Source organism: Nanorana parkeri, unplaced genomic scaffold, assembly GCF_000935625.1.
Source record: "Nanorana parkeri isolate BGI_ZX_2015 unplaced genomic scaffold, ASM93562v1 scaffold800, whole genome shotgun sequence".
Classification (NCBI taxonomy): Eukaryota; Metazoa; Chordata; class Amphibia; order Anura; family Dicroglossidae; genus Nanorana; species Nanorana parkeri.
The window spans coordinates 542589-566967 of NW_017307068.1; the positions used below are offsets into that span (position 1 = coordinate 542589).

The following is a 24379-nucleotide window of genomic DNA, read 5'->3' on the forward strand; positions in this document are numbered from 1 at the left end:
CAAGCCTCCATAGACAACCCCCTCCAACGATCACTCACCCGGCATTAAGAAGCGCCGCCGACCGCTGCCTGCTGGACACCGCCGCAACCCACCGTCCTTGTCAACGCCGGCCGGCCTCGTCCCCGCCGCTACGATAGCCTCCGGTTCTCTTCCCTTGATAAATAAAATTTATCAAGGGGAGAGAACAACAGCAAGTGCCGCTCTCAGGGAATCTGCCGCTCCAGGCAAACGCCTTGTTTGCCTCGCGGCAGATACGCCCCTGCCTTTAATGTCACTTTAAGTCAAACATTTTGTATTTAGACTGAACTAAGGAATTTTTAGGCTGATATTTCGGTTGGGTTGTTAGCTACCTCCTGGATAAATTTATTCAACTACTGGTGTTCTCACCTACTCACTGGCCCTTTTCTCATCTACAAAATGCACATGAGAAGGTAAAAGATAACAATACCACTTTACAGACAAGACAATCAGCAGTACCACAGTAAATAATCAATAAAGGAAAGTCAAGAAATATTCTTCCAGAAAAAAGGTCCAGCTCCAAGTGCACTAAAAACTTCCAACTTTAAGATTGACTTTATACAGAAACTGACCAAATGGTTAGACTATAATTTAAGATCATCCAGGCATCTAAAAGCCTCAAAACAACCCAGAATTATGTGTACAGGAATCAGCTCAGATAAGAAAATCAATGGTTAAAAATACTATTTTTTAAAATAAATTCTTAAAATCTACAGAAAACTGGCATGTGATGAGTGTTAAATGCACTATATGTTGCAACTGTATCTAGCTGATTTGTTCTATGGACACTGTTTTGTGTCTGGATTGTTCTGTTGATACAACAGACACATACTCTACACTGCAGACAGAAGAAATGTGGCTCACCTTTGTGGTGACATCTCCAATTCCTACCCAACACACTTCATCATTAAAGGAGAACTATGACATGAGTGATTTCCACTCACCTCATAGTTCTAAGCCGACCTGTGACAATGAGACTGTCACAGGTCGGCTCAGTAGATCGGGAGGTGAGGGAAAACATACCGGGTTCCCTCACCTCTCGATCCTGTCACGGCTCTCTGCCGTGACAGGGGGAGGGGCTGGATTCCCCTCTCCCCGCTCCGATCTGCCAGCGCTGACTGGCGGAACGGACGGGGGAGGGGGCGGGTACAGCTGGCTCTGCCTCTAGATAGGCAGAGCCAGCTGTCACTCACGCAGCTGGGCGGATCCCGTCATCTAAGTCGGGATCCGCTCCAGGTGCGGCGTCTCAGTATACCGCGAGCTGTAGCTCGCGGTATACTGAGCTTAGGGTAACGGGAGGACGCTAGTTTGTGTCCTCCCGTTACCCTAAGGAGAACTATGGGGAAAAACACTGACCCCATAGTTCTCCTTTAAGTCTTCTTCAGGGGTACAGAAGGAAAAAAAGGATACATGTATTGATGTACTGTAATGATGCTGCTGGCTAATAAATACATATTGTTGTCTAGGTTGAAGAATATTTTAACCAGAAATATGTAAAATTTGTTAAAATCTATAAAATGAATTAGTTCAAAATAAGAACATAAAGTATTAGTATGGGCTCAGCTAAGACCACCAATTAAAATTGTGTTTGAACATATAATTAACACTCCATGTACAATGATATTATCTGTGTTTACTAATATTTTTGAGCCATCGCTGCCTGATAAAAAATGTAATCTTACAATTTGATCTTTGATAATATGGTGAAATGGTATGAGCATAGGCTTAGCTAAGACTACAAATTAACAATTTCTGCTTGAAAGAGAACTCAATGCAACAGTCAATCTCGGGATCTTAATTATATGCTTTGCATATGTCCTTACTTTTTTTTTATGGTTGTAGGCATCCTGCATATCTACAGTTCAATAACTTTTCCTGCCCTGTTATTGTAATGTTTGACATTGGCTACAAGTTCTGCTTCCTTGGTCTTCTCTATTCCACCAGCTTCCTGATTGGACCATGAAGGAGCAGCAACACATTGATAAATTTCCCCTGTGCTCTTCCCTGCTTCAACCATTTTCCAAGTGTTATACCAGGGATAGGCAACCATGGCACTCCAGCTGTTGCGGAACATTAAGTGCCATGAGTCACTGTAAGGTTCCTACAGCCACAGGCATGAAGCCCAATGGGAGAGGCATGATGGAATTAGAGGTTGACCACAGGTGGAATGTCAAGGTTGCCTATACCTGTGTTAAACTGTTATCATTGTGCAATAAGATAGAGATTGGCTCATTGGGATACCCTTCCTTCTCCCAGTTTGCATAGAGGTCTAGAAGAAGCTAATATAAAGACAGATTTGGATACCTATACTAAATGCATTTAAAATAAATGCGGAAATGTAGATGCTATTACACCCCTCAAAGACTGCACCAGATAGATAACTCTATATCCCCACTATGTTGGAGGGGCTGCGGACAACTTTTTAATAATAAAATCTGTCGCTCTTCCGAAAAATTATACTGTTCTATAGTGTGACTTCTAAGTTATTTATTAATGCAGACACTTTAAGATGCTAGGTGCCAGGCTGTCAGCTCCACCCCCTTACTTTAATACTATGAGTCACTGACTCAGAAAAAGTATGCATATAATGACTTCTGGTATTTTTCTGACTTTGCTGATCTGCATACTTGTTTCAGCTCAGTGATTTAGGGCTTGTTCATGCGAAATATGCTGCGTTCCAGAGCAGTTAGCTGCTTCAATGCACTGTACTCGCACAATAAACTCCCCCGCTGTTCTGAGGCGGGAGGGAGGGTGGCTGCATGCTGCATTTTTTTGAGATCACACTGGCCAGGAGCACAGGCAATATTTTGTCATGCGTTTCGGTGCAGGCGTTCACATTGCAGGCAGGGCGGTGCATTCAAGTCAATGGCACTGCAGCCACACCCCCTCCAGCCCCAGAATGCCAAAGGAGTTTATTGTGTGATTACAGTGCGTTCCAGCAGCTAACCACTCTGGTGTGAACGAGCCCTAAAAGTGACATTGAACTCAGGAGTTAAGTCATAAAAATGCTATCAAGTAACTTATCTATTAACAAAATGTATCTTATTTGCATATCACTCAGCTCCCCATGATCCCTGTGTGTGTTGTAAAGTAGCCACCGCTCCAAGCTCACTCCTGTGATGGACTACAATCTCACGTTTAGTTTACTAATTTGTAATTAAATATAGTGACCTTGGAGCAGTGGCTACCGTTCAACACACACAGGGACCATGGAGAACAAAAGTAGCCACCCTCCAGAAGGAAGGACAGTGTCAGCACCAATTCAGAGATGATTAGAAGATCTATAGCCTGATACACAGATCAGATACATTTTTGGTAATAGTTAAGGTACTTGAATGCATTTTTAGGATTTAACTCCTGAGTTTAGTATCACTTTAAATTCTTAAAGCCAGTCAACTAGCATTTTTAGAAAGAGATCAGTAATGACAAGCCCCATATTTCTTTTATGACAGCTTTCCTTAAACCTTGACTTTGGGGTGACCTTAGCTTGTAATATATCCTTTAACATTCTGCTAAAAAACCAGCAAAACCACATTTTCTTCTGTATATTTGTCTGTTTATGCATGAGGGCAATCCATTATTGCGAGACTAAATATAACACATTAAAGTACGATCAGTTACTCCATTAGGGATCTCTTGTTACGTTTTATTAGCAATTTAAGTCTGCTTTGGCCTGCACCCAAGAGAAGCATGCCCATCTGGAACAACAAACTTTTTTGTATCTTATTTTTAGTTTTCTTTCCGCTCAGTTACTGTGTTTATGGCTGCTTACATTGTTTAGATTAGAAATCTGAGATATTGCAGCTTTCATGGCTTTTAGAGAATCTTCTCCAAATATTCTTTGATGTTATTTTAAGAATTTCTGAAATACAGGCCTCTTACATTCAGACTTCTGTGAACCGCTTTTTATTTCTTTATCATTGATACTTCTTGGCACACAATAAATGTAAATAATTGGCACTACAGTTTATTATACATCATAGCAAGTGATAGAAATGTTAGCACTGCTTGATAATTAATTATCCTAAGCTTTTCTGTCACCAGGCCATTCATTTCAACAAAACTCTTCCAATCAGAGGAAATGTGCATTTAACATATTTTATGTTTTTTCCCCCCTTGTGTAGACATCCAAAAGCCCTGAAACGTCTGCTGGGTGCATGTGGGATGTAATGTCAGTAGCCCCAGCACCCAAGTGTATAGTATTCCTCTTCTCTTTTCCCCTGGCAGCTACATAAAAACATATATAGGGGGTTATAGGAGGGACAGAGGAGCTGGGCCACTGCAGACAGCAATTAAACACTCCCAGAAGAGGGCTATGACATGCAAGAAGGCAGGGCCTGTGCTAGGGAATTTACTCTTCCTGAATTAGTACAATTAGTCAGGAAGTTCAAGACACACTGTAAGTGAATAAAAATAAAGAATGCAGAAGAAAAACACTGGAAATAAGTTGAATTCCTGATAAACAACCTTAACCTCCTTTCACTAAAAATCACATCAACATGCTGATATGAAACCATCTCACATTTATTAGTTAAACAAAAATATTTCCATTTTATTTAAAATTACTGTTTTTCCACTTCCTGGTCCTCTTGGGCATTAGTGATGTAATTTGTGCCCAAGTGCTGCATCCTGGGAAGGTTACATCAGCAGAGCATTGCTGAGAAATCTCATCTGTAATCTCACAAGATCTCGGGGAAAGGCATTTTCCTCCCCTGAGATGATGTGCATGGTCACATGTCTAGTCACATGTGCCAGAGTTCCAGGAAGTAAAGAGAGATATATTAATCTGCCCTCCGTAAAAATTGCCACTGTGAGAAGACTGGGGAAGAAAAGGAAAATAAGGTGTAGAAAGAATAAAAAGCCGGCAATTATCTAGAAGTATCTGTTTGCATATTGCCATTGCTAAACATTTCTAAAGGTGTCTTTGTTGGTAAAGTTCCTCTTCAAGGGAGTTGTTTTATCTGCCAAAAGTTTTATTTTTCTCTCCCGCAGTCCTGAAATTTACACATTCATAACAAACAGCAAAGCCAGGCTACTGAGGGCTAAGAAGCCCCCTGTGTGACAGCCAATTTAATAGCAGGACCTCTTTATGGAGACATAAGGGGTCTCCAAGACCCCTAATGTCATCTAGGAACCCCCCGAGAAGCTGATGAAGCAGAGATCGGCTTCATCAGCTTCTGTAGCTGGAGAGTGACACTGTATGCAGGAAGTGATGTAATATATATCACTTTCTGCATTCGGGGACTGAGAGAAGAACAAAGGGAGACCGTATACTGAGCTCCCTTTGATCTCCTGTCACAGAGCCCTGCCGGAAGTGACAGCTGCTAATACAAGTGATCGGGCGTCTCTAGAGAGAGGCATGTTCGTAAGATAAATGCCGCACGGGCCGCTGTGTGCAAGCATTCTGCTGGAGAGCAACATTCTGAACAACCCAAAAGGGAATACAGGCACCCAGGGGGGTACGGGCAGTTCTGGTACAGCGAGCCTGGACCCCAGTGAACAGTAAGTGGAAGAACTCGCACATTGGGGCTTCGCTCAGCACTTGAGTTATACGGAGAGCACAGCTCAGCATTCCTTTGTATGTGAATGCTCCTTGCTTCTCCCTGTTGGCCGCTGGGTGGCATTGAATTCTGCCTCCTGCTTACTACTGTAGATCTTAGTCCTGACTGCTGCACTGTGTGATCTACGTAGTCCTGACCACTGCGCTCTATGCACTATGTTGTGTGTAACAGTTTTCATGATACATAGATGTGACCCCTGTACTTTAAATACTATTTTGTACATTACATAGGCCTTACCCCTGTATTCTGCATGCTATGTTGTTTGTTACATACCACCGCACTCTATACATTATGTTGTACATTACATAGTCCTGATCACTCACTTTATTTGCAGTGTGGTATATTACTTAATCCTTACTGCTATATTCTATACATTATGTTGTACGTTATACAGTCCTGGCAGCTGCACTTTATTACCTGTGTTGTATACTCAATAGGCCTGATTGCTGAAGTTTATACTTTATTTTGCATATTGCATAGTCCTAGGCACTTTACTGTGTTTCCTATAGTCCTGACCTCACACTGTATATGCTATGTTGTAGATGACATACTCCTTACCTAGATGTTTATTGTCTCCACATTTGCTTGTTCTAAGTAGATCTCAATTATTTTAATGATTAGACAAGGTGTTAGCTCTGTGTGTATGTTCCATGTGTAGAAAAACATGTGTAAATGATCCTTTGTGCCAAGGTTTGTGTGTGTCTTGGAGACTTTTGTTTGAGGCACAGCAATAAGGCATAATTTATAGATATAAGGACTTTGGCATATGTTTGTAGTGCAAACCGCAAGTGTAGTGCATACAGCAAGAAGGCATGGACTATTTAACATATTACTCTTCAGCCACTCCCACTGGCAGGGGTGAACTGGCCCACTATTCACCACAGCATGCTTAGCGCTGCAGTGTTCCTTTTTCTCAGTGTGCATCAGACTACCCCAGGTCTTTAACAATCCCAGTGTGGGGGGCTGTCAGGTAGGCTGTATGGGGCCCCATGATTACTAATGGAGGCACCGTTTATATACAGTTCCTGGATGCAATAAAAGCACTTGTGTATCATTGCACTGATAGGCAAACTTAATGATGCAGTGCAATTGCATTAATCTTGTGTGAAATGCAGGAACCCATAACAACCAATTGCATTGCCTGACCCATCAGTTTGGAGCAATGAAAACAGTAAGAACCATGGTTATTAATGGCATAATTTGCTTCTCACTACAGTGCGTGTCTATGGAGAGCGTTGCACAAGCATTGGAAACCAAGGAGTAAAAACGGAGTTTCGGTTGAGTGAAATTTCACTGCGAAATCTATTTTGGTGAAATGACTCCGCTCATGGCAAGCTTTCAACAATCCATAATTATAGCAAGGATTTATTTTCACAGCTCACCAACTATACATAGGGATAAGGTGGCACAATAGATAACATTCTTCCTTTGCTTCTCTAGGATTTGAGCAAGATTTACACAACTCTACACACAGTAAATAATTTTTTTCTACAGTTATGGAGTACTTACCGGTCTAATTCATCCCCCAAGCCTGTGATTGGACAGTGAAAGGAGAAGCAGCACACTGATAAGCTCATCTCTCTGCCACTCTGCTCTCTCCTCCCGTTTTATGTCCTTTGTTAGCACATGACCACTGCAGCACAACAGATTGGTTCCTTGTGCTGCTTCTCCCTCACCCAGTATCAGCTCTACTCTACAGAGACTGCAAGGGGCAAGTTAAATTCAGATACTTACACAGTTTGTATTAAAAAATACATTTAATAATCTACATTAATTTGATACTTTTAAATCTGACCGGATTTCAGTTGTAAGGTCTCACCATTTTTGCACGGGTTTTTTCTGTGTGCTCTAATTTCATTTGACAACCCAAAAGCATGGTAGGTTAACTGCCTTTTTCCCTAAACTCGCCATAGTGTCTACATGAGTGTGTTAAAACGATAAATTGTGATCTATCTCAGGATTCAGGTACTGATGTGAATGACTTTTTGTATTACGTAATATGTCAACATAATATAAATATTCAAAATAAGTAAATTAAAAAATGCATTTTCTACCCCTTGTGGTAGAGACATGTGTGAAAGGAGATTGTGAGGGAATAGCCCCTTTAAAAAAATACATAATTATTGCTTATTAAGTTAAAAGTCCAGCCAAAACTTTTGTTGTTGTAGATAAAGTGGGGGACGGGTTAAAACTCTTGTCAGGTTTTTACTGCTAATCAGGGCTATGTTAGAGAGATTTACCATCACTTTCTGACCGGCTGAGAACATTTTTACAATGTATGTTTTACTATTAAGATGTTTAAGCTTTTTAGATCTACTTCAACATCTGCTTTAAATAGAACCTATGTTGTACCCATGCAAAGCAAAGCAACAGATTTACTTTACTGTAGACCCCTTCAGCTGCTCAGAGTTGCCCTTCACTCTCCAGCCACTCCCTTTCATCCCCAGGAGTGAGTGAGGGGCAGGGCTGTGTAAGTTCCAAGTCATGTCTTGGAGCTTATAAAGGGCTTCAGACTCTCTATTCACCTCTATGTTACAGTGCTGGGTGTTGAGTCATACCCAGAATTGATGGGTATTTCTTTTTACTTCAAATGCCTGAACAGAGCAGTGTGGGAGAGAAGGGAAGGTGAGTGGTGCTAGTTGGGCCACCTTTGGCTGCACAGGCAAAGCACAGGTTCTAACGTTCCTCTCTGGCCAGCCCTTCCCTCCCATTTCCCCAAAGAACAAGGCAAGTTACCACAAATGCTTACCTCAATCCATGGTTAGATGATGCATCAGGTCCATAGTCATCTGTAATTCCGAGGATCCTTCCTCGGGAGCCCACATCACTGCCTGGTGGTGTGTGCACTTCACATTAGCTGTCCATTAGCTCAGTTCTCACAGTGTCCTGGAGACTACAGCTATTGTAAGTTGACATCTTAACAAGGGGTTGCAACAAGAGCAATAGGTAGCACCCCGGCACTGTGGCTCTGGTTAGCCAGTCTGCCCTAGCGAAGAGGTTCCACAGAGGGTCATATGATGATGGATTCAGGTTAAAAGGTTCTTTTGTATTAAAAAATGGTGATTGGTGGGTTTATTTTTGCATTTGTCCAGAGATTATTATTATGATTATTATTATAATACAGGATTTATATAGCGCCAACAGTTTGAGCAGCACTTTACAAAACTGAGGGAGACAATACAGTTAACAATACAATTTCAGTCCAAGAGGTAGGAGGGCCCTGCATGAAAACTAGAAGCTGATTTTTAGTTTCACCACAGCTGGAAGGCTCAAGTTTGGCTACCCCTGCTGTAGACTATAATGCTGGGCACACACCTTACAACCATCGCAAGACTTTTGTCTTGCGATGGTTGTAAGGTAATTAAAAAAACCTACGATCTGCCTATCTTGGACAGGCAGATCGTGCTTGCAATGATCGCAAGCCCGCCCATTGCTATGCCTGATGAAGGGATCCTGCGTGGTCCCGAAAGCGCTTGTGTTTTTGACATAAGTTTTGAATAAATTCACGATTGACTATCCTTGAAGGAGTCTGGTGTGCTGGTGACATCTCTTTATTATCTGCAACTGGCGGCGCCATCCGCGGTCATTCCAAGCACCCTTCCCTATATTTGGGATTATCCGGCAAGGAGTGCAACAAACCTTTCTCTTCATATCGGTCTTAGAGCAAGCCGGCTCGGAAGATCAGGTGAGTATAACTTTTTTGAACCTAGACAAAAACGAGCAGTTAACCCTTGCAATGTGGGGTAGCCCCACTGCAAGGGTTATTGAAAATTCTGCCCAGAGATCTACTTTAAAGAATATTTGATGCCATTTAACTTTGCAATATTTATTTTGCACCATCATAGTCAGGTCTTCTGGCCCTGGGACCTTTGGCAGGGAAGACACTTAAAGGTCTTGTCCCTACCCCGGCCTGTGACTGGACACGCTAAGAAGAAGTATAAGATTAATGAGATTATCTCTCCACCACTCTGCTCTATCCTCCTATGAGCAAGTTATTAGCACTGCAGCATAACTAACTGGATTCTTGAGCAGCTTTTCCCTATTCCAGTTTGAGCTCTGTTGTACAGAAGATTGCAAGATGCTAAAATATCAATTCAACATCAGATACCTACATGGATAGCTTAAAAAAATATATATTTCATTATGAGTTAATAAATACTGTGCAGTGATTATGTTGGCCTGAAGTTCAGCTTTATAGTAGAATCATCTGTATATTTGAGAACAAAGGATGAACAATTGGCTTTCTTAATCAAACATTTTCTTTTATTAGCAAACACTGTTCTCAAATGTCACAAATTAATCAGTGATGTCAAGGAGAAGAGATGGGTCGTAGCCAGTGGTTATACGTATATGAGACAGTGTCCACCATATTGTATTCAGTTTACTGTAACTGCTCAGACCTTACAAGCAGAAGCTATTTATGAGACTGTCTCACTGAGCACTTCCGCTCCCTGTCCAGTAAGGAGGCTCTGGGCACTTTTATAGTATCACACCATTCCATCAGTAATAGACGGAGTTCCCCTTGTATAAATAGTCCTGTCATGGGTCGGGTTAGCAGGATCAGTTACTAGCTATGTAAATAATTGTAAAAGTCTCTTAAAATAGATGCTGCACTCATCAACAAACAGCTTATCCATACTTTCCAGCTGCATGACAGTTTATATATTTTGTCTTGCTGGATGTCCAGAAACAAAGATGCCTAGAGCCTCTTAAGGTGCTTATTAACAGTATAAGAATGATGACAAATTATTACACTGATCACTTAGCCTGGCAATTACCAGATAATTCATGGTCAGGTTGGTAAATCTGGTAGTTTGGCTGTCTATGTATGTAGTCGTGTTGTTGTGTTTGTGCCCCAAAAACTATTCAGTGTGTAAAAAGGTTGGTTCACTGGGTTTAATTATCAGGTAGCTTCTTCTATCTCTTGGAAATCCTGATGGCAAAATCTCTGCACCTGAATTTATAACTCCAGCCACTTGCCGTTATACATTTTCTGAGTATGTGTTAGATTTTTTATATATTGTACATTGCAGAACAGGAAGGACTATTTGGTGGATCTCTCGAGCTAGGAACTGTGAAGCGTTCAAATTGTTGAAGTCCATGGCAGACACAAGGATAAGAAGAGCTTTATTATGTCAGTGGCCGCTCATACAGTAACCCACAATGACATTGATCTTCTGGTGTATAGTCAGTTGATGTAATATTAGATCATCTCTGTTAGCAGTTTTCTTTGCATGTTAATAATTGAGAGTATGAAGAGGATTATTTCTGTATACATAGCAGATGGGGACGTACATCTTGGAAACAATCAAACCTAATAACAGTGCATTGTTTTTCTTTCTGTTCTTCAGGTTTTTGGAACAGATGAAGATAATATGGGGGATGATTGTTCTCAGAAGCTGGCATCTGCCAAGTACCTGCGAGTTTTGCTGCTAATTCTAATTCCATGTATTTGTGCTCTTATACTTTTGCTGGTAGTGCTACTTACTTTAGTAGGTAAGTAAAGCTTCAAAAATACAATTCCAGTTATAGTTGCTTGAAATTGCTTGAAGGAGAGTCAATGAGCACAAAGTTCAAGTGTATGTATGGGCACAGGAAAAAAATCAGAGAATCAGAGAAAACATATGCAGTGCCTACAATACATGCACATTGCCCCTGCTTTATCCCTTTGAAATCTTGTGTAGACGCAGTGGTAGATTCTGGGTGTGGTGTAACTCCTTATGACATGAACATCAGTAGGAGACATTGCTTCCCCAAAATGTAATGCTTCTCACTACATGTCCTGCGCATGGCCTTGTTCCTTCCACACACATTAAAGATCCAATGACTCCCAACCACCTTGGACAATTACAGAGGTGGACACAACATAATTAATTTAATCGTAGGTTACTTTAAGGTTTAGGAATTGCAGCAGTTCCATGGATGATACCTTTGTTAAGTTCTCTGTGGACTGTTTTTGTTGAAACAGGGTCATCAAGGTGCTAATTTAGTTCTACTGTCCCTTTTGCTGCAATAGTTTTGTGTTGTTTGGTCACAATCCTTATTAGTGGTTGATGGTCCCTGTCATATAGTTGTCAGCACCTATTCTTCACTCCAGCTAAACGGTGCCAATATTCGCCCTCCTTGAAAGTCTGGCAGGTCACCCATTTCACTAACCACAGTGAACACAATGGGGTATGTTTATGAACAATCCGCAGAGCCATTTATCCTGCAAACAGCCGTTTTTGCCTCTATTTGTACAGAACAAATGTACATGCAATTTTGCAGAATAAATGGCTCTGCAAATTGATTATATATACACACAAATGTGTAATATACTGGCATACATTCTATAGCGCTGTTCTCAAATGGTGGGCCGTGACCCAAAAGTGGATCGCGACCCCCATGTTCAGTGAGTTGCTGCACGCCTTCCACTGCACTAGGTGAAAGGCTACTCAGCCTCCCCAATAGTGCAGCACTTCCAGTTCTCGTGCTGAGCATCCGTTCAAAATATGCTGCCCGGCGCTCCAGCCATATGTGCATTGCTTACAGCTCCCTTGCGTGACAAGAGTGACATCACATTCTGGCTCCCGGCACGTCTACAGGGTGTGCAAGGGAGCTATACAAGCAATGCGCATATGAATGGAGCTTTGTCACAGCAGAGAATCCCTCACTGAACCCCTAAAATATTTTTTGGAATGTACAGTATATGTGTGTGAGAATATCTGTGAGTGTGTGAGATTGTGTCTGTGGTTGTGTGTGTCTGTCAGTGTATTATTTAAACAAAACAACGCAATTGCACCTACTGTTCGTTCTGGTGCCGGAAGTGCAGGAATTGCGGGAGTTGCGTTGGGTTGCAATTCATTTGAATGGCACCCCAAACACACCTCCCGTCCACAGTTTGATCGCTTGAACCGTAACATACGGGACTGCAATACAGTTCCAGTGTGGTGCGACTTGGGTTGCGACTTAATGACCAAGGACAAATGTGGGTCCTGAGGTTATCCAGGTTGAGAACCACTGCTATAGAGCATAATCAAAGAAAAGATTGACAGAAGATAAACGTAACATTTGTTTTTTTTAGTGTACACTGCACAAGTAAAGTAAATCCCTATAATGCTGGTGTTCACATTAATGTGTCTACCCCTCTGCACACTTATGTTTGTTTGGTTAAATGTGATGTCAGGAAGCTACAGGTAGTGGGGGGTTGATATTTACATATATACAGTGGCTTAACAATCGCCACACAGCTCAGCAGCGGCTGTGAAGATCACTGATTTCCCCTCACAGCCGATGCGGAGCAGTGTCAGTGACAGCCAGCAGCTGCGGCAGAAGAGGCCGGCGTTCGCAGTGAAGGAGGAGGCGGGCCCGCTTAAGAGCAACCCCGTCTCCTCTTACATCACTGGCCAGCGACCTAAGAGCAGGCGGGGCCCATCAATAAAAAGATGAGGAGGCAGGCCCCGGGGACGGAAGAGGAGGCGGGGCCTGGCGAGCAGGGAGTCGGACAGCGCTGACAGGTAAGAGGTGTGCAGCCCATCTGAGACCCTGCAGAGCCCACTATAGAGAGTCTATGGTGGGCTCTGCAGGGTCACTCTCAGGTATAGGTAATGCTGCCAAATGGTCTAGGCAGTTCTTTGTATATAATGGAACAGAAGTAGTTACGTGTAACCTAATGCAAGCATGTTGTCAACATGATCCACTGAAGTGCAGTTGCGGGGTGACTTTTTTCTAAACAGTTGCTTGGGTGGAAAACTATCTTCTGCTCCAGTGCACTTGAAAAAGACACAAATAGCATTAGGCTTTATGTAGTCAAAAGTCATGGCTGTGAATAATATAGATTGCAGTTTGAAAATAGTTTAGGATGGGAAAACATGTGTGATTGTAATTTGGTTGTGACATTACAGTGGATTTGCTATTTTCACATTAAATGAAAACTTTGTGCAGGATTGAATTTGACTGGATCAGGTTATGTTAACCATTTGAGAAAATCTGATACCTTGTGTAAGTAACAAAAGGGTTTACATGAGTTAAAATATAGGCTCCCACAGGTGCACTCACATACCTTCAGGCCCCGTTCACCTCTGTGCATTGCGGCAACATGCACAAAATCGCTTGTTACTTTTTGTAAGATGCGCTGTGGTGCTATTCATTGTTAATGGGACCCCAATGCACATTCCTGCACCATGCACTTTCAAGTACATGAAATGCACCAAAACTCATGATAACAAAGTTGGTGCTGGGAGTTCTTTGGCGTGATTGTCATGGGTAGGGCAGCCTATTGAAATTAATCAACTGCCCTATACACAAAAATGTGCATAAACGCAGGTGTGCTGTCACACCATGCAAGTTTGTATGGAGCCTTAAAGGTGCTCATACACCTGTTGATTATCGTACGATAATCGCGGGTGATCCCGCGAACGTACGATAATCGGCAGGTGTATGGGCAGCGTGCGACCTCTTCTACTGTATGGTCGCACGACATTCCTCTTCCGAGCACGCTTGAAAACCTGCCGAAAATTGTAAGATTTTCGGGGGGGTTGGTGGCATGGTCGGGAGACGAATGCCGCACGAGCCGGTGTGCGCAAGAGCACACTGCCCGCTCAGCACTGCAATCAGCGGGGAGGGCTTGCGATGATCGCAAGTACGATCTGCCTGTCCAAGATGGGCAGATGGTACAAAATTTGAATTACCTTACAACCATCGCACAGCGAAAGTCGTGCAATGGTTGTAGGTGTATGGCCTGCTTTAGTCAGTGTCTTTAGTGTTGAGGCCAAATCTGGCATGTGAAGCACTCATACCAGCTGTTGCGAGTAATCATCTTACACAGTCAAAATCAGGTGCAAAATCTTCCCTATTCTCCGTGAAATATTTCTCTACAGCCAGGTCAGGGGAGCTACTTTGCAGAGAGGAAACAAGGTGCCACTGGGTTAAGAAACAGTTTCAATCTACACTTTACACAGGATTTTGTTTGAAATGATGAGATCTTCACAAATTTAAATACAGCTGGTAACATTTTACCTGTGTTTCTTTTAACAGTAGAATAAACATTTTGCAGTCCAGTATTTGACATTTCAGATGTTGTGCCTGTGTCCACCTATACTGAATAGTGTCAGCGACCCCAATATGTGGTCAAGGCTAGTAGTTACACCCCTTTCCTCATTATGGTTTTTTAAGGCTTTTTGGGTTTGGTCTCTGTGACTAGGTTGGAAATTCAGCACTTCTGGACTGCCTCTCTAAATTACAAAAATCACTGTTTCTTTTTCAGGAAGTGCTAGTTAAGGTGGATTGGCCATTCCAATCCACCTTAACTTAAAGTAGATTGGGCACACATACACCCAGTGGGTTTTCCCTTTTGTGCAGTTGCATGCCTGTCCTAGGGTGGAAGCCCCAGGGAAGATTGAGAACACTACGGAGGCATACAATTTTCCAGTTGGCCTGAAAATTCTTCAAAAATCTATAGAAATAACTTAAGTTCATAGCAAAGCAAAGTGAAGGCAGTTCCTTTATTGGAGTTGATTACTTTTTAGCACCTCCATGTAAAGAAGGAAAGCAATTAATTGTAAGTAATTGATTTTCAAAACTATGTGTTGTATGTTTTATGGCCTGGATGGGCAATTGCTAACAGTTATAAGACATTAAATTGTTGTTTTTTTTTCACAAGGTTTCAAAGACTTTGCAGGAAACTGTAATCAAGAGCAGAGCGTAGGTTGGACACATAGGGGGTGATTTACTAACCTAAAACACACACGCACCAGGTGTGTGTGATTTTCACACAGCAAAACGTATTTATCAACCAAAAAGTCTCTAAAAGCATATTTCCACTAATGCCATATATGGAAAAATAATGCACGTGATGCATATATAATGCTGCTTCACAGTTTAGACAAAAATGGTTAGCTCATGCATTTACATTCCTGCATTCATCAACGCAAGCAACACAACATAGAGCTAATTTACACAACATCACCTTGCAATTCATGCTTGGCTTTGCACAACACACCTGCTGGGTGTGTACACACTACAAAGGTGTTTAGATTCCACCCATAGATCATGCTGGGAGGGAACACACTACAGAGGTGTATACATGTTCGTGGTGTGTTTATAAGGTTAGTAAATCAACCCCATAGTCTAATTCTGTCCTGACAACCTGGGCAAGGATTGGATAGTCACAGTTTGCCATTTAAAAAATTACTTTTAAAGCTCAACTTCTGGGAAAACTTTTCTTTTTTGCTCTGGATAGTATGGGGAAGGGTTGGAAGAACCTCTGTGTTGTGCTCCCCTGCTAACCCAGCCCCAGAGTAGACATCTGCTCACTACTTCAGCAGCCTCCGCTCCCGACGAAATCCCGCCTAGCTCTGCTGCGCTTCAGCCCGCTAAAAGGCAAGCTAAGCCCCATCTGCACGTACACAGGTACCAATACTACCAATTGTACAGGGGGGCCCTGTACTGTGTCACCGGACTCATGGAGGCGGTGGGCCCCGCAAGTGCCACTCACAGACACCGGTGTTCGTGTATAGACATCTTGCCGATCCCTGCTGGGGATTTTGATTTTTCATAGCAATTCCCCCATTCAGTTGCGTGACCTCATATGGGGTCACGACCCACACTTTAAGAAGGCCTGATCTAGTCGCGCTGACAGGTTGTGTAAAACTCTCAAGCTGAGAGAGCTCTCCACCCACCATTATACTTAACTAGGGTATGCATACCACAGCTCACACTACACAGCAGAGAGTACTACATAATTGGCGGAGAGCTGGTCTTTGAAAGGATACATAACCAGGTTTTCTTCCTGCCTTTTTCTATTTATAAGAGTTTTTCATCACTGCGTTAAAGTATAATATCTGTTTTTTTGTTTTTTTTAAAGCAGCAGTATAGTCATAACACTTCTATATACATTGGCCCATTAGCTGTAAAAGTTCCATGGCTTTTCATATTGGTCTTGCACAGAACAAGGAATCAAACTATCTGCAGCTTTACAGAGGAGTGTTCAGTTCCTTAGCCAAACACTGAGTAGCTGTTCAGCACTTCAGTTCGCTGCAGCAGCTTCACTGAACACTTCGGCTGCACAGTGCTAATCAAAATGGCAGAGGATAATATTTTTGAATAATAAATACAATTTTCCAAATACAACAATTTGGTGTGCTCGTCCACCAAAACATTAAATTGTAGGTTCCCGCACTGAAATTATTTCCTCCATTGGGGTTTAGGCACCTTTCTCCAGCGCTCCCAGGTGTGCCCACAGTTAAAATGGCCGCTGGTGCTCTGTACCCACCTTCTCCATCACATACACTCTGCATCCACATTCACTTCCGCTACAAGTGCTAAGTTAGCAGTGCAGAGCGCTGACTTGCAGTTTGCTAACTAAGCACTTGCATCGGCAGAGCAATTGAACACACCTCTGGTCCTGGACATTGCAGGATGGCATATACTCTACTACTCACACCATCCAACTTATGTTTTTGTTTTGATTTTTATAGTAGAGAGATTTTCCATTACCACCTCTATTCATAGGAAGTGAAGAAAAATGTCCCTAGTTCAGATTCAGATGGCAATAATAGCCTGAAAGAGGCTCCTATCCTCCCCTGCTCTTCAAAATTAAATAAAACCTTTTGAATAAAATTATGTCATATGGCCATAGATGAGAAAGGATCAATTCAAAATTAACGCATCAGGAAAATGATCTTTATTTCAAGAAATGCGAATGTTATTTTCAGCTTAATCCAATGTGATTTAAAAATGATAATCACATTACTGTGTTATACTTGGGTTAAAGCTTTGTGAATTGAGCATTATGTTTTAAAACTTTTAGAGAGTACATCTTTCATACCTGTAGAGTTGTGCTCTGTTGTCTCCATTTTTTTAATTTAACTACTGCATTATGAACAACATTTTATTACATTCATGGTGACTGTGGCTGAATCGTCATCTTACTTCTCATAGTTTCACTGTTTGAATTACTGGCATGCCTGGCAATAATGTGGCTATATGTTACACTATAATTCAATGAGTCCATCATAACAAGGAATTAGTCAAGGACAGTTTTTCATTGGGTGCTGCAGTTTTCTTCCTGAGTAACTGTGTTCTTCTTAGATAATTCTCCATTTTTTCCATGACTCGTAGAGAGCATAACTCAGCTGCTCTCTCCCACCATATGCACCCTTCACTGCTCTTAAATCTCTTTTCTTCTGGTGCCAATCTCTCCTCTCAGATATCTGTCTGAGTTACTAAACTCTCTCTTGGGTCATCTCAAGTGTGAAATATTCAGATGCATAACTAAAATGAATTTTAAAACCTACTTATCTCTGGTAAGTGGTTTTCAAAGAAAATTTATATTCTTTCCTGAAAAGCCCACTTCTCTAATCTTCGAGAATACAAAACAGACTCTTTTGGAGGACCTAATAATTCCTCTTGTCCAAATTAGAAAAAAAAATGCAGTTTCCCTAAAATATGTTACATATACTATTGCTGCACAAACCATTTTTTTTTTTTTAAAGTAATGGGAGACTGCAGTCAAAATTGAAAAAAACCCAGCCTTAAATACATACAAGTTGGTAATCTGTAGATTCTGGAACACAGCTGTCAGTGCTGTTGGAACACACAATGCAGGTTCTTGCTTCTCTAATGTACAGGAAAAGCTGATATTTAAAAAAAAATGCCAGTGCTATGAAGTTTCGCACAGTTACATAGTATAGTATTTGAGGTTGAATAAAGACAAAAGTCCATCAAGTCCAACCTATTGCTGATGTGTGCATATGTATATACACACACACACACACACACACACACACACACACACATATATAATGTCCCCCCTTAATTTCCTTACTTCCAACGTGAACATGTTTAAATTTAGTAGCCTTGTCTCATAGCTCTGGTCCTCCATTCCCCTAATTAGTTTGGTTGCCCTCCGCTGGACTCTTTCAAGCTCAAGGACGTCCTTTCTGTGGACTGGTGACCAAAACTGGACCGCATACTCCAGATGAGTCAGAACCAGTGATCTATAAAGTGGCACAATTATGGACTTGTCTCTGCAATAAATCCCCTTCTTAATACAGGACAGGACTCTACTTGCTTTGTTTACAGCAGTCTGGCACTGCAAGCTATTAATCAATCTGTGGTCTACAATGACCCCCAAATCTTTTTCTATTTCTGACTTCCCTAGTGGCATACCCATGATTGTGTAGCCCATTTACTTATTTTTAATCCCAAAGTGCATTACTTTGCATTTATCGACATTAAACCTCATCTGCCATATTTTAGCCCATTGCCCTATTTTTCCAGGTCCTCCTGTAATGTTAAACTGTCTAGGTCCGTTTCTATTACCCTCCCGATTTTGGTATCATCAGCAAACACTGAAACATTGCTATTCACACCCTCCCCAATGTCGTTAATAAACAGGTTGAATAGTATGGGGCCTAGCACAGAACCCTGAGGCACACCGCTCATGACACTAGCCCATTCTGAAAAGCTGCCATTTATAGATACTCTTTGTACCCGTTCCTGTAGCCAGTAGTCTATCCACGTACACACCATTCCATCTATGCCCATGGATCTCAGCTTGTATAACAAGCGTTTGTGTGGTACCGTATCAAAAGCCTTTGAGAAATCCAGATATACCACATCCACCGGCCTGCCTCCATCCAGAATTCTACTTACCCCCTCGTAAAAAGTTAGCAGGTTAGTCTGGCAGGAACGGTCTTTCCTAAACCGATGCTGATTGTCATTTACTATGCCATTATCCTGAACAAATTCTACCAAATAGTTCTTAATCATTCCCTCCAACACTTTACATACCACCGGTGTAAGACTAACATGTCTGTAGTTCCCCGGTTGGCATCTTGCCCCCTTTTTGATTATTGGGACTACTGTAGCCCTCCTCCAGTCACTTGGAACTCTACCAGTCATTAAAGAGTCCTTAAAAATGAGGAATAATGGTTTTGTTATATTTATATTTGCACGTATCAGATTTAAACATACCTGAAGTTTAAATGTGTTTGACAAAGCCCAATCAGTGAATTAAATGGATCGATGCCCCCTACCTTATGTGGGACTCAAAAAGTCCCAGTGATTTGGTGCGTGGCATCTCCCTGCCCTTAGGAGAACATGGAGGCACCATATTTATATGGATGGAGTTATGGTAAGAGTCATGGGGTTGGATGGATGGAGTTATGGTAAGAGTCATGGGGTTGAATGGATGGAGTTATGGTAATATTCATGGGGTTGTTGTTATTAAGGGCAATAGTGCCTTGTTTTTAGGATAGAGGGAATTTGTGTACAATTATGTAAAGTAATCATTTCAGAAATAAAAGTGTTAATAGTTTATTTTTTATCAATTAACAAAATGGAAAGTAAATGAACAGACGAAGAAATCCAAATCAAATCAATATTGGGTGTGACCATCCTTTGCCTTCAAAATACCATCAATTCTTCTAGGTACACATGCACACAGTTTTTGAAGGAACTCAGCAGGTAGATTGTTCCAAACAACTGATTTTCTGTGGATGTAGACTGCCTCAAATCCTTCTGTCTCTTCATGTAATCCCAGACAGACTTGATGATGTTAAGATCACGGCTATGTGGGGGCCAAACCATCACATCAAGGACTCCTTGTTCTTCCTTATGAAGGATTCAGAATCCTCATGTTATCTCAATGACTTCTCACACTTCTGGTGGAGTAAAATGGTTAAAGGGAAATTATAATGGTTTTTGATCATTTTATTTCAGTTTAATTCTTTAAGGGTTATCATTTTTACCATGTTTTTCATCAGTTTTTGGTATATACAATTATATAATATTTTCTTTGCAAACACTATTTTAGTAAATGACAAAGTATTTACAGAGCACTATTGGTTAGCTAAAGAGTCAGCATAATAAGCTGCTTACTTTGAGGGGCCGTTTGCATAATTTAAACTTTAAACTGAGTTGTTTGATAAGGGATGCATCGCTGCCCTTATGACTTTTGGAGTTGTGTAAAGAACAGGTTTCTTTTTAGAATAGGTGAAAGCAATACAATTCTTTACATGGGAAAAGTATACTTCTGTTATAGCTGGTTAGAAGATAACATAATATTAAAGTGGACTTTGCACTAGTCTTCTTATGTGGCAAAAGCAGAGACATCGGCACTCCAGAGTGATGAGCAGACGTCTATTTATTGACGTGCAGCATAACAGGTATTGCAACAAACATTTCGGGGTCGCAAAGGATCCCCTTCCTCAGGCAAAAGCATAGTAGACGTTTGCTCATCACTCTGGAGTGCCGGTGTCTCTGCTTTTGCTACCGCAGCACCCGCTTCTCGAAGGGATTTTGCGGTCAGGAGTGCGATGGGACTATGGACTTTCTTATGTAGCAGCCCCCACTCCCTGATTACAAAATGGTGGAGAAAGGTGTACCGCTACCCCGGCAAGGGCCACTGTATTATATGGGTCTTCTGTCCCACACCAGTGATGACTCACCCATACCTGGACCCAAGTGACACCAACACACCATTTAGGATGTTTAAATGGGCTTAATTAAAACTAACAATAAGCCCTGGAAAGAGATAAACTGATTAACAGGACTGACAATATTAAGTGCAATGATGCAATACAACAGCTCAGCAAAGTAAACAGGATTGGTGTTCGTTCACTTTAACCGCCAGTCGGAGGCCTGCCTGAAATGCACTGAACGAGTGGTGAACAAAACTCTAAGTTTCACAACACAGAAATACTATTCATCAAGTACCAAAGGAAATATGGCTGACTAAAAGAACCTATATAGCTCCCGTAGGTCCTAGCTAACCACTGGCCAGTGGAAATTCTACACAGACATAGAGTCTGCCGGCATTGGGGCCCTTTAAATTCTGTGGTTGAGTACTCAACCTTTTGCAAAACAATATTTGTAATCCATAGGATGGAAAGGGGTATCTTCACAAAGTGTCACTGGGTAACTATCATAAACAGATGCGCTGATTCACCTTCAGATAGAGCTGCATTGGCAGTAAACAGGATCTAGCAGGAATAGGCAAGATCAATTCACACAAAGATGGCAAAAGATCTCTCACCATTCTGGTGCACTTTATATATCCTCTTTGCAGCAATTGGTAGCTTGATAGCTGTCTCAGCTGACTGGATAATGGTGGATGCAAATCAGGCTGCAGAATCCCCCAATCTGGATGATGATGGATGCAGTACCGAATTCCGTCTCTAGATGTCACTGCCCTAATAGCACATCTGGAGAGATCAAGCGAAAGGGTAGCATAGCATACTGAAAACTCCCCTCTCAAGCCGCACCTCCCTTTATAGGTCTCCACAGAAATCAAAGACTCTCCCAGTGCACAAGAGACAGAACACAAGGGACACTTCCCCCTGTCTGACTGCAGCATACCAGTCTGTATCTCTCACTCTGAATCAGATGAGTCGGCTCTCGTCACGTGGTGGGCGGGGCTAAACAGCCTGGCAGCCAAATAGAGCTCTCCTGGGCTGCTAGCCAATCAAGCCCCTCCTTGCCTTTGTTGTTAGGGGTGGGCTTTCTTCTTAGCTACAGCAGTAACCAATCCAAGAACAAGGCTGCAGCTGTAGCCAATAGAGTCTCTCCTCCAGTCTGTCTGTGGACTATCAGTCTAGCCAGAGAAATGCAGTGCAGTGTTTCAGAGAGCAATACTCTGCATATACTACAACTTGCACTTCTGTTTCCCTAGTTTTTTTTTGTTTTTTTTTAAATAAACTTCAGTAATCTTTGAATATAAACTAGCATTTGATGCTCCTTACCCCAGGAGGCAAAGTCTGGAGGTCTTAGAAGAACATTTCTTTCCATACACTTAATTTGTATTTCTTTTTCAAAAGCAACTGCATTGTTTCTCTCTGTATTTACACAGGGAATAGTGACTTGCCATATGGAAAAATGTTGTCTGTATCTGTGATGACAGATGTACCTGATTTGAGCTGAGCACATGGATTTTATATATGCAAATAGCTAAATCTGTGGGGTGCTGTAGTTTGCATCTATATGTTGAAAGAGATTTATGGTTAGTGCCTTTTCTTGCTGAGTGTGACATAGGAACGTACATAATGATATTACTCATGTTAAACTACAATTACACCCATATGGTATTCTTTTTATTTGATGATGGTTATGAGATTAGAACCAGACCTTTATTTCTTTAAACATTTATCAATGTATGTTAAATAAAGACTGTGCATGTTGCCCCAAACCCTTCAAACATTAGGGTTGCAGCTGCAGAGTGGCAATAGCTAACACACACACACACAGTTCTCATATAATACACTTTTGAATGAGATGGAAGTTGTAGATAAGTATGTATTGTTTTCTTCCTTTGATTAACCTTTTTTGTTCCTGATGACATTTAATGGCCTCCATTGATGCCTTATATGCCCTCCTATCCTCCCCAGTGACGGTCTTTTTCCACAGCCAGTTAGGCAGGGTCCTGTTAGTAGATATAGCCCTCATCTCTAATGTATTGCAGGAGTACTCATTATCCTAATGAATCACAGGTGGCTGTCCTTTGCAGTGCCGGTCTCAAAGACGGCTGCCTGAGGAACCCAGGAGGGGAAAAAATTTAAATAAAATGTATGTAAAATTAAAATATTTTTTTTTTAAAGGGCTGGTATCCCTACTTTCCGAGATACTATGTTTCACTTGCGTGTGTCAGGGAGCCGCTATCTAATAGGGGGAGACTGCCAGAACGTCGGGGAGAGTTGAGATGTCTGCAGATGTAATGCACAGAATTACTCACCTTACTTTAATCCAGGGATATGACACTCTTGGAGTTCTTTAAACAGATCACACCTACATGAATTGCATATGTAAGAAAAGAAATTGAAAAATTGCAGTACAGCATTAACAGGACAAGAGCATAATCTAAGTCACTTGAAAGTGAACAGCCTTTCAGAGTCATAAGTTTTTTCTCTACCTCACAATGTGAAACAAGTTTTCACTTTTCTTTCACCTACCTCCTGTCTGCTAGCACCATTGAGGCTTCTGATTAATCTTTGCTTGATCTGGACTCTATAGTCCAATACTTCAAAAGGACTATGTATGAGGAAAGTCAGAGGCTTCATATAAAAGGAATCCTACGTGTTTATATCTAAGGAAACATACTTCCAGATTTCATACAAAGAAAAACTATGTAATTGAAACCAATGGAATATTTTATAATAAAAGAGAAGACCCCAGTTAATGTACTGAAGTTACACAATAAATGTTCTTCTTTGGCATATTCTCATCTAACCTTTAATCTAACTATACAAAACATTACATTGATTGAAGACCTTAGAGATATATCTACATTTCTACAATACATAAAGTATATACTGTGTACAGTACATCTTTTGTTAAAGCTGGTTCTTTTAAGATTAGCTGTTACAAACCTTCTAAGTGTATGGAAGCGTTGTGTCTTTTCCAGGATGGAGTGTCTTATTCTACTTTTAGTGAGCTGTAATTCATTAATTCATTGTATTCATTTAGTTAGTACCAGGATATGGTATTCTACAGTTATTTACAGAATGTATGTGACACACTAGTCCCCACATGAGCAAACACAAGAACACAGTGCAAATATCAAACCTAGTGTGAAATAAAACTAGAAACTCTATGCCTTAAGGCCATAGTAGCAACAAGTGTCCTACAATACCACTCACAGAGTTACAGCTCCAGGCAAATAAAAAATATTGTTTTATTACAACGTATCTAAACCCAAAAACAAAAATGTAATATATATGTGGTGGCTGCATTAATTTTTTTTTCTTACATGCTTTTTTCCTTTATTTTAACATTGCCATCCTGCCAGTAACTGTGCTAGTGTGACAACACTCACTCACTGTACT

The 24379-nt window shown here is 41.3% G+C and overlaps 1 protein-coding gene across 1 annotated transcript in view; it reads left to right on the forward strand.

Moving 5' to 3' along the window:
* The window catches only part of CORIN (corin, serine peptidase), a 182118-nt gene that overhangs the window by 35970 nt on the left and 121769 nt on the right, over window positions 1-24379 (forward strand). The window contains exon 2 of the mRNA XM_018564960.1: window positions 10931-11075. Coding sequence (XP_018420462.1) covers window positions 10955-11075 — 121 coding nt within the window. The 5' untranslated portion in view covers window positions 10931-10954. The remainder of the gene's footprint in view (window positions 1-10930; window positions 11076-24379) is intronic.